Genomic DNA, 12,037 nt, shown 5'->3' with positions numbered 1-12,037 from the left:
GGGTGAGATTGACTAGAAACCATGTGCTGAAGGAAACAGCCATGGCTGCACTGACACACGGGTGGTTCTGATCATGGCTCCTGCTAACCGGCAGATGTCACGGTCATGGAATGGTGGCACAGCACCTTGATGAGACAGACGAAGATGGGAGGAGGCGGGGCGGGGGTCCTTACTTTTAATTCAAAGACTAGCTGTTGGAGAGGCCATAGTCTCCTGTGAAGCCATTATTTCATATCCTCCAGTTCCAGAGTCCTAATGAGTCTCCAGGGAGGGCCCAGTAATAAGAGGCGTCTTCCAGCCAACACAAAAGGAAGACAGGAAACGATTCTCTCATGAAATGGAACGTGTTACAGCTGTCCTGCTGTGGATCCATCACATGCCAAGAGAGTATGGGATGTGGCTTCTCACTTTCCTTTGCAGAATGAAATGTAGTGTGGCTCAATTCAAGTGATTCCACCCATGAAAAGGTTCGGAGATCATTTCAGCCTATCACAGAATGCCAGTCTTGGGCTGGCAACATGTGAGTAAATGAATCTGCCTTTACCAGACAGTTAATTATATTTGAGCTCAACAATGAACTTATTACGTGAACCTTTTCCACAAATTTGAAAAGCTTGAAACAATCCAATGCAGGGGGACTAAAGAGTGCACTGAACAAAATCAATAACATTCTCAATTTGTGCTTAAACATCACACTCCCACACAAAGTAATCTCAAATTGCATGTTACTGTTATCAACTGGTAACATTGAAACAATTCAATGATCAGACACTGAGTACTTAAGTACTTACCTCTACAGTTTCCAACAGTTTGTCAGCAATTTAAGACATCTGGTATCGTGAGCGATGCTATAGCTATTGCTAATGAAAACAGCAAAATGTTACCAAGTATTCCTCTTCCCAGTTCAACGATTGCCCTTTGTAGCAATACACGGAAATATCTATTGGCATCAAAGCATCAAAGCAAAAAACAGTGCCCTCTTTTATACCTGAAAATGTTCTGCAAAACCGCATATCCGTCAACAGTGGAATTGTGCTGCTTTGTGTACCGAGTGGAAACTGAAGAATACTACGGGACAATTCTGTGTGACATTTGTTGTGAAAGGAGATGGAGGGGATAAGTGTGGCCACTGAAGTGACCCTGCTTAGTATTGTCCTGTTATATGAATGGGGAGGGCTATGACATCTTCCTGGCTGCTGGGGACAGGGTGTGTGTGCGTAATGGTGCTAAACCTCGAGAGTAATGCAGCTCTTGGTAATGCCAGAGGAGCCATGCATCACAGGAGACACTGCCATGGCAACAAGACTGGCCTGTGGTGCTGGCAGCCAGGGACGAGATTTCAAATCACTACAGTAGCTCCATGCAGCTGGGAGGAGAAGAAGAAGGAAATCGGGGTTTATTAAAAGACAGAGTGCCCATGCACAATGTTAAGAGGTAAAACAAACGACGTTGCATGTCCCAGTCTACATTTTAATATGACAATGACAGAGCAGAGCAAACGACACAGGCTTTTGTATCTCGTGTACGCTCGGAATGGGGAATTGTCGGCAGCCGAGTTGTTTTGCATTTTCCTGTAACCGTGATAAGAAAAAGAGTCAATTGAATTGGGTTGAATCATGAATTGTCATGGTTTGCACTTTGCTGCTTTGTAATCATTTTCTCTGAACTCATTAAACAACACAAACAACTAGTGTGTGTATTCGTGGGAGTGTGGGAGTGTTTCATTCCATTTTTAATTACGTGAATGTCAGGTTTTAGCACCATTTTGGTCTAACCTCAAGGCACTTCTGTACTGATGCACTCTTAACTAAAGGCCTTTTGTTCTGCTACACTACTAGATTCGCTTGTTTAGAGGCTGTGTTAGGAGGTGGTACACAATCCTTCTGTCAGCCACTGTCCTCTGACAGCTGTCTACTGTATGTCAAAAACAAACAACTTTGGACCTCAACACAAACATGATTTGCTACTTCCATAATGCATCAATGTCCACTCTCCATGCATGCATTAGCGTGTGTAAGTACATGATTATAACCAGTCCAAGCCATGCAGATCACAAGGATGTGTGCAAGAGATGGACCGTATCTGCAATCGGTTAGGAGGGAAAACCGTTCCATCAGCAGCCTACAATAATGCAGGAGAAGGCGAGCCAGACTACTGGGAAACACAACACTGGTCTCTCAACCAACGCACAGAACTCCACAGGGTCAGACTGGGCACTGAAATTCTTAGGACAAGACAACGCAAAGCAACCTGGCATAACATAACATATAAGTACACAGAACATAGATTACATCTTTGATAAGCAAAAATATAGTAAACCTCCTAATATACAATAATATACAGTATTCAATACAGTATACTAAACCTCTAAATAGACATAATAACCTATACTAACCTTATAAACCTATACTAACCTAAGACAAGTGAAGTACAATAGTGCAGTATTGCTGATAGTGCAACCAGTAGCTGAAATAACCTATACTAACCTTATAAACCAGGCGTAGTTGCCAAGGTGTGACCTCATGTTCTAGTCACAGGCTAGCACCACGGTGTGACCTCATGTTCTAGTCACAGGCTAGCACCACGGTGTGACCTCATGTTCTAGTCACAGGCTAGCACCACGGTGTGACCTCATGTTCTAGTCACAGGCTAGCACCAAGGTGTGACCTCATGTTCTAGTCACAGGCTAGCACCAAGGTGTGACCTCATGTTCTAGTCACAGGCTAGCACCACGGTGTGACCTCATGTTCTAGTCACAGGCTAGCACCAAGGTGTGACCTCATGTTCTAGTCACAGGCTAGCACCACGGTGTGACCTCATGTTCTAGTCACAGGCTAGCGCCAAGGTGTGACCTCATGTTCTAGTCACAGGCTAGCGCCAAGGTGTGACCTCATGTTCTAGTCACAGGCTAGCGCCAAGGTGTGACCTCATGTTCTAGTCACAGGCTAGCGCCAAGGTGTGACCTCATGTTCTAGTCACAGGTTAGCGCCAAGGTGTGACCTCGTGAATCCCTCGTCTCATCTTCATCCAACAGCTTGGTGTCTGTCTCTGACTGGTGTCTGGTGTTGCATCTGAAATTCACGTACAAGTACAGCAGAGCCGCTGGGGTTGATAAATAAACACACATACATTTAGTCATTTAGCAGACGCTCTTATCCAGAGCGACTTACAGTAAGTACAGGGACATTCCCCCGAGGCAAGTAGGGTGAAGTGCCTTGCCCAAGGACACAACTTCATTTTTCACGGCCAGGAATTGAACCGGCAACCTCCTGATTCATAGCCCAATTTCCTAACCGCTCAGCCATCTGACCCACAGCCAGGGTTCAACAGCTGTCGACTGACCACTCAGGAAAACTGCCAGCGGATTTTGCAAGAGCAATGCCAGTTATGCAAAGCATGAATGACCTGATGCTTGGATCAGTTTACAAATTGTAGCACCCTTTCAGACACTTGTGGCTAACCGGGTAAGCATGTGGACCACTTGGGCTAAACACAGGGGCCCAGGTTTATTCAGACTAGGGTTATTTCTTGCATTGTCCTCCCCTGAGAGGACACTCCCTGGGATCCACAACTAAGAAAGGTCACACAATCTGATTTAATTTATGTAATTTCCCCCTTATACTTTACTAATGTTATATACATTCCTATACATTACAACTGTACAGTCTAAAATATTCATGGAATGCAAAGAGCTTACACTGTCCTATAATACAGTGTCATCAATCACTGATCCATTAGGCAAAACTGTACAGTATAATCACACTGGAACCAGCCAAACAACAGTGACAGCAGGACAGCGTACTCTTTGAAAAAGCCATTGCCTTTATTGGCGAGAGTACAGTGTCTCATAACCATTCAGTGATGCATCACACCAGTGTATCTGTGGGAATGCCTGATATTGAATCTTAGCAATGTTCTATAGGCTTTAGGAACACGATATCAGCTTGCTTCTCATTACATGAAAATGGGTCTCAGTTAACCTTTGTCATGAGTGGGACCTGCGTGTTATTTAGCCTCTCCTTTCCACATCAGTGATCCCAGGCCCTGCATCCTGGATGGAGGTGTTAGGCTATGGTGTTGGGCTGCAGCCTGACGCTGCATCCCAACACCGCAGCCCAACACCATAGCCCAACACCGCAGCCTAACACCGCAGCCCAACACCGCAGCCCAACACCGCAGCCTAACACCGCAGCCCAACACCGCAGCCCAACACCGCAGCCTAACACTGCAGTCTATGAATTTAAATTAGGTTGGCGTCGCAGCAGCATTTATAGCTATGAAAGATTGTAATCATGGAGGCATGAAGTGAAATGAGTTCTGTTCGTTCTGGCTGTGTATCAGTGTGCGCGTGGTTTACAGTCAATTCTAAGGAAAACATAAGATTCTGCAACTCTTTAAAGCTGCACACATGAGTTGTCGGGCATTCACAGCAAAGTCTGGAAAAAATGAACAAACATACAGAACATGTTGGATGCAGGACCGATTTCCAGACTTGCATGTTCGTTTGTTCCCCTCTTTTTTGTTGCCATGGTTTAGTGGAAATGTTCGCTCGTGTGCAAATGGAGGCTGTTCACCCCACGCTCGTCTACAGTCAGGGCTCGAGAGAGGATGTGGTGCTTATCCCAGGGAAACAACATTTGTTCTGTTCATCCACTGCAAACCCAGATGTCTTGGCCTGATGTCCTGAAGCATGCAGCAGGAGATAGAGGTCTAGATTTAGATTCTCATGCTGAACGGCACCAAGACTTCAGCAGATCCGCGAGGGGCTGTGTGTCAATCAGTCTCGTCACACACACACAGCCATGTTTCACCTCCTCGACACCTGCTGTCATCCAAAAAAGAAGATGAAAGCCAATTCTCCTCTTAAAGAAGACGGAGCTTCAGCAAAACACGCCGGTGAATACAGATTTTGGAACGCGTGAGAAAAAGGCAGAGCGGCACCCTTGAGGGACTTGTCATGACCTGTCAAGTCTTAAGACTGGGGCATTACTTCCAAGCTATCAGATTATGATAATCAACCTCTTGTTCACCCGCTGCCATGTCCATCACAGGAGGGAGAAGCCATTTGCATATCCTGGGCAAGGCCTCTTCCACACAGCTGGTCAACAGAAATATCCAGAAGAACTTGGTCTGCTATCAGGATAGCAATCGTTATTGGCCCCTGCTAGCCTGCCACAGGGCTAGGTTTTTATGACATTGCCCTTGTCTAGAAAGCAAGGGTGATCGATATATTAAAAGTTGGTGCAATGCCACGATGGAACTTGGATTTAAATGACAGCCTTCTGAAGTGCTCCATTGTTGAGTGTCTGGGTGACTGCTTTTTCTTTAACTGTGGTTCAACTGTGTTCATTACGGACTGAATTGATTCTAATGTGGCATTTTAACTAAACTAAAGGTCACTGAAAGCCAAAACTTAAAATATTTTTGCATTTTGTAGACTGACAAGACCTATAAACCCATCGATAAATTCTGTTATGATAGCCTTGCTTTCTGTAGCCGAGTACTGAGAAAACAAAAAATGAAGAATCAAATAAATGTGACCTTATACCCATACAATATGTGTTCACTTTAAATATTGAGAACTATATTACATTTAGTCATTTAGCAGACGCTCTTATCCAGAGCGACTTACAGTAAGTACAGGGACATACCCCCCGAGGCAAGTAGGGTGAAGTGCCTTGCCCAAGGACACAACGTCATTTGACACGGCCGGGAATCGAACTGGCAACCTTCTGATTACTAGCCCGCTTCCCTAACCGCTCAGCCACCTGACTCCCATATATATATATATATGAACTGTGGTATGACGAAGAGGACAAATTAATTCCCTAAGTGACATTGGAAATGAAAAGTTCAGTTTTATTTTCTACAATAAGGGAATTTTTGACTGCTTTCCAATATTCATCACGCTCCAGACTTAATGGAAACTGTTCCTCATTTATTCAAGGTCAAAGCTCATCACTCCCACAATCCTTTGCATTGTAAATCTCTCTCCCACACCTCTCTGAGGACATTTAAATAATTGAAAATGTCTAGTGGTATCCCTCCAAATATTGGTATGCTGCCACTGCATACAGATCCACTGTTTTGATATGGAGAGTATTGAAACATCGACATATTTTGACATGTCCAAACAAAGTTGAACAAGGTCCTAATGTTTTACTAACAAGCAGGCTATCAATCAAGTTACCTTTATGAGAGTGGGCTCTGCCTAATGTCTACAATGGCTTTGGTGTGAGAGAATAATTGGGACTTTAGAATAATGGTCCGTTGTTAACGAGTAGCTATGCAGGAAGTAATAGGTAGTACTACATTAAAACCGAACTTAATACTATTAACTAATATGGAACCAAGATTAACTAAGCAGTAAGTAATAGCTAATTTAGTACAAAGGTAGTTCCTTGGTAGGTATTTGATTATTACTAAATAAATATATCCTCATTGAGAACTACATGAGAACTATGACCAATTAAGAAAAAATAACCAATTAATTACTAATCACAAAAGTAAAATGTCTAAAAAGTGAACAATTGTGTTTTTTTAATTCTTAACATTGTCATAACATTTCAGAAGCTTGTGCCTCAAATGAGTTATTTGTAATAACTCATTTGAACTTTGAAATAATATCACATGACAAGGTAAGGCTTCAGTAATTAGTGAGGAGTTAACATTTTTTTCACTTTAATATAATGGTCCACGTCACTAGTAGTTCCTGCGGGATCACTTGAGTAATTAGTGAGGAGTTAACATGTTTGTCACTTTAAAATAATGGTCCACATCACTAGTCGTTCCTGCGGGATGACAAGGTAAGGCTTGAGTAATTAGTGAGGAGTTAACATGTTTTTCACAAGTAATATAATAAGTAATTTAATTGTATATTTGACACACACTGTACAGGCATACATTTCTGTGAGGCACTAATGATATTCTAACAAACATTGTAATCTGGAAGATGTGATTTTGCGCTTATTTGTACATAAATGCAGCCCATGTCTTCATTAAGGATGCAAATTGTTTTTTACAAGAGAACATCAATGTTTAAATTCATATCCTAAAGAGAAGTCCTCCTCAGGCGGCTACTGTAACATAAAGGTAGGTCTTTGGAGTCTGATACATATTGAACTGACACTCAAGAGCTCATAATAGTGAACTAATCCAATCATGAGAGTGTCAGCATCACTTCCTAATTATTACAATTTTTAAACAAATGATCATTATTTTTATTATTCTATGTTTAAGATTGAAATAACCAGAGAACATACGTCCATCCTTTGGTAAGAGTACTAGTCACAATCTCAACCTGTAGCTAATGTATAGGGGGGATATAATATTTCATAAACTGGTTTCCACAAAGAACCCATTTGAGGCACAAGCTTCTGAAATGTTATGACCATGTTAAGAGTAAAAAAAACAAATTGTTAACTTTTTAGGCATGTTACTTTTGTGATTAGTAATTAATTGGTTATTCTTTCTTGGTTATTCTTTCTTAATTGATCATAGTTCACAAGTAGTTCTCAATGAAGATATATTTATTTAGTAATAATCAAAAACCTACTAAATTTGCTATTACTTACTGGTTAGTTAATCTTGGTTCCATATTAGTTAATAGTATTAAGTTCGGTGTTAATGTAGTACTACCTATTACTTCCTGCATAGCTACTAACAATAGCAATAGAACAATAGAACAATAGAACGCGTAATAATGGTCCGTTAACAACGGACCGTTATTCTAAAGTGTCACCAATAATTGTGATCAGATGTAGCAGTGAACACTTTACTGGATCAGTATGTAGTGATGGCTCATGGTCCGCCACAGACAGACACGTCTCTCTACGCAGGGAAACAGTACATCATGCAGTATGAGGAAGTAGTGCTTCACCCACTCCATGAAAGCATGCAGCATACACTGCTGTTGTTGGTGCATGTCGCACAATGCGCTGCTGTTAACTGCTCTACAAGTGTAGCCATGTCATGACAGGTCACAGTGTTTTACAATGGCATCAACAATGGAATCTGAATTCTGAAAGATAAGCTCTAGTGTCTCCTACTTCAGCCAGCTCTTTGACACTGCACATTTTTTTCAATCAAGCATTACAACAGACATTACTTGGGAATGATTTGCTTCTTCAAACTTATTACTGTTGCCTGGCAACAAACACTTGAATTAAGATTTTCATAGTGCAACAAAAAATGTACTTAAAAAAGAACAAGGAACTATAATTGAAATGACAGATAATGCTATGAGCACTGGTTTGATTATTTTGAAGGCTGAGGAATTCATTCACAGCGTGATCATAGGGATAGCATTTGGAAAACCAGCACATTAGAAAAATATTTCTAAATGAAAAAGGATAGGACAGGTTTCACGCAGAGTTTTAACTACTCTATCCTTTGAGCCAAATTAAACCTCTTGTTGAAAAATCATACTACCTTCAGACATGTGAAAAAAAGGAATAGGTCACCCTCCATTTAGAAAAAAACATCTGGTATGTTAAAATCAAACAAGTCTTTCTCACATTTTTGTCTTGCAAATATAGCAACTTGTGCACTGTAGTGAGACGAATGACCTTCGCTTGATCTGATACTTTCTCATCTATCTGTAATCCAATGTCAATGATACTAGTCAGTACAACAGGCTTGTAAGATCATACAGTATTCCTCTAACACACATATGTCAGAGTCAAGGCCCGCGGGCCACATCCGGCCCGCGAGAAGGTTTTTTACGGCCCCTGGGATGATCTTGATTTATTATTAGAACCGGCCCGCAGACCGCAGCAAGCCGGCAGCCCGCAGATCTTTTACACGCACCAATACTACATTTCCCACAATGCAACGGTGACGCACCGAGCAGTAGGCTGCTTCATTTCAATATTTATTGGCACAGCAGTCGTCAGCATCACAGTAAAATTAACTTTCAGATACCCATCAAAAATGGCAAAACGGAAGGTGGACACTGAGAACCGGGGGTTTCAAACAAGGTGGGAGTCGGAGTATATGTTCACGGAGGTAGCTGGAAAACCTGTGTGTCTTCTGTGTGGAGAAAGTGTGGCGGTACTGAAAGAGTATAATCTGAGACGACATTATGAAACGAAACGAAAATTAAAGATTACTGACAGAGCCATAAGAAAATATTGCTTTATTTATCTGATCATATTGGAATATATTTGTTAGGTTTTCAGTAGGTTCAATTAGGTTCACTAGACTATATGCGTCATTTAAAAAATTTTCAATGAACATTCGAACAGTCCGGCCCTCGGCTTGTAGCTAAATTTTTTATTTGGCCCTCCGTCCATTTGACTTTGACACCCCTGCTCTAACAGGTGTACAATGCTGTTTGACCAAAACATATTGGAAATAAATCCAATAACACAAGCCTTGCCAGGAAAGGCAGTGGAATCACTGAATAACTATAAGTGAATAATGCCAATGAAACAAATTTGAGGTTAGGACTGGCCTGGAATGTTTCTGATTCCACCTACAAGCCAACAGGGCTGACATGATGAGCAAGCTAATGAGCAAACAAGGTGCTCACTGATGATCTAAATAAATCTGAGGATTTAAGGAAAAGGCAGAAGAGAGGTGGGTGGATTGGATTACTGCTTGGTCATGGAACTGTGTCCGAACGTTTAAGCTTTCCATGTTTATTTCACCTGGACAACCACATCTTCACTTGTGGGTCCTTAACGCCAGGTGAATGTTCAGCAGTGGTCACATTAGACCTCTTGTGGGTCCATAACGCAGGTGAATGTTCAGCAGTGGTCCCATTAGACCTCCAACCACATGGGAGCTTGACTTAAAGCATGTAAACATGATGAGACACTACCTAATGTGCTTACTGAGGGGAGAATATTCACACAGGTTCAAAAGAAACTCCTTTCAAGATTTGGAGTTAATGAGAGATTATAGGGATGAGTAATATGCTGGAGAGGTAGACAAACAAGGTGGCCTGTAAGAAGAACAATAGTTTTCTCATAGAAACTTTAACTTCTCTAAACAGGATTGTTTTGTCTACTGTGGTGCATAGTGCAGTGTGTTCCTTGTTATGATGAGGCATTTTAAATGCATTACAAACGCACCCGTCTGATCACTGATTGCTAAATAATTATTCTCATACATATGTATCACATTTACCAGAGTAGCTTCTGTGAATATAAAAAATAAGCAACGGATACAAGACACAAACACTGCCACACTCCTTGTGTTGTTTTGGTCTAATGGTTGAGGATTTCAGTGGTCTTCCACAACCATTAGACCAAAAAGACACAAGGAGACACTGGTACCCATTATACTAATTAAAATACACACAGATCTCTTTTCTTTGTTTTGGACTTTCTCATTCCTGATTTGTCATTCTAGTAGTCTGTAGTATTTTCATGTCATACTAATCTGTGTGCATCACCCAGCATGTGACAGGTTACGGATATTTTATTATTCCATCCTTTTACAGAATTCCCTTGAGGGCAAATACAAATAAAATATGTCTTCAGTAACACTGGAGTAACACTGGCTAAATGTTATGCAAAGAAACATACCAAATTTCAGGTGAGCGCCAATTCTCACAGGAAAGCATCAAAGCCCTGGTTGCGTCTGCGTGTATAACAACTGTGAAAATAAAAATGTTCCACCCAGCGGTGGCCTTCTGTGGACCCTGGGAGAACATGATGGGCTTAAATTCAACCACATGGTTTCTTTTGGTCCTTGTTATTTGATTCTAAATGTGTTAGGAAGTCACCCGAACTACAAGTTGAGTCATTTGGAAACTCACAGAACAAATTCAGTCTGTGTGCAAAAGCATAACAAAAACTCAAGTGCACAATGAGGAGAAAAGGACCTGCAGTAGAAGTGAAACCATGGATACTCACGGTAGAGAAGTTCACTGGGAAGCATTCCTCTCCACGGAATGTGCACTGCAGGAGCATGTCACCGATATCATGACCTGTGCGGTTGTAGAAGTCAGTCATATTGAACAGTTTGGGCTTGTAGTTGGCCGGGAAGTTGGCCTTATCCTTGAGGGAAGCCAGAACCTCTGGCTCAGCCAAATGAGGGTTGGCAATTTTGTACTCGGAGTTCAGCAGGGCCAAAAGCTCCCCCACGTGATATAAATCGTTCCTGGTGATCTTGGAGAATCGGAACTCGTTGAGGTTGCAGAAGGTGACGGCAGGGAAGGTAAGGTTGGGGGCTGCCACCTCGTCCAGCTTGGTGACGTGGGGATACTCAAAGTAGTAGGACACCCGGTCCATGCAGACCAGCATCAGTAAGCCCAGCGAGCCCAGGAAGGACAGCGTCCAGAGGAACCTTCTGAACGTCATGTGGCCGTAGGCGAAGATGTGGCTCATGCCATGCAGGGTGGACATGTTGGCGAAGGCTTGCAGGTTGGAAGGCCTGATGCTCTCGATGCTTTCCTCCGAGTCCCCCTTCATGGCTGCAACGACACACACACACACACGCAGTGAACCACCCGATGAGAACTTCAGCTTTGGAGACTTTGCTTAGCAACAGAACGGCAGAAGCCAAACACCAGCGTCAGAGCAGGTGCCGTCAATAACAACAGCTATATTCAAACGCTTGTCAGTCCCTGTTTCGGTTCTCCCTTTCATCACAATTCACCTTCCACGGGATGTGCGTGCTGTGCCTGAGGTCCCGGGTCTCCCCTTCCTCTTGCGGGCTCTTCTTCTTATCTCTGTTGCTCGCTGGCTCACTCGCGCTCAGCCGTCTATTGTAGCAGAACTAAACACAATGACAGCTCCAAAAACACCCACTTCTACCAAAAGGCAGTGCCTCCTGAATCCTCAGCAGTGTCAAAGGGACAATGAACAGAACAAATGGATGGATGGAGGGGTGGTGGTGGGGGATGGTGGTGGTGGGGTGGGGGTGGGGGGGGGTAGGGTTAGAAGGGGGGGGGGTGGAGAACGGACGTGAAGAAAAGGGAGAGGAGGAGATGGGAAATGGAATGAAATGAAAAGGGACTGGCGTTTGGAGAGAGAGGGGCTTAAGCCTCAGCAGTCAATGGGAGCCTTCCTCCTCCAATCGGGGGGAG

General features: G+C 42.8%; 1 protein-coding gene across 2 annotated transcripts in view; it reads right to left on the bottom strand.

Annotated features, from left to right (window-relative positions):
* Positions 1 to 11,835, bottom strand: part of asic1c (acid-sensing (proton-gated) ion channel 1c) — a 64,760-nt gene extending 52,925 nt beyond the window's left edge. Inside the window, exons 1-2 of one of the 2 annotated variants that reach the window (XM_062481103.1) lie at positions 11,608 to 11,835; positions 10,863 to 11,422 (exon numbers count right to left, since the gene is read on the bottom strand). In XM_062481103.1, the coding sequence (XP_062337087.1) occupies positions 10,863 to 11,420 (558 nt within the window). In that variant the 5' untranslated portion in view covers positions 11,421 to 11,422; positions 11,608 to 11,835. Of the gene's footprint in view, positions 1 to 10,862 lie in introns of both variants that reach the window. The other variant, XM_062481102.1, reaches the window with a different exon arrangement.
* Between the last annotated feature and the right edge of the window lie 202 nt (positions 11,836 to 12,037).

The sequence above is a fragment of the Osmerus eperlanus genome, chromosome 16, assembly GCF_963692335.1.
Source record: "Osmerus eperlanus chromosome 16, fOsmEpe2.1, whole genome shotgun sequence".
Taxonomy (NCBI): domain Eukaryota; kingdom Metazoa; phylum Chordata; class Actinopteri; order Osmeriformes; family Osmeridae; genus Osmerus; species Osmerus eperlanus.
The sequence above is the reverse complement of the archived record's forward strand: the minus strand, read 5'-3'. Positions and strand labels throughout refer to the sequence as shown.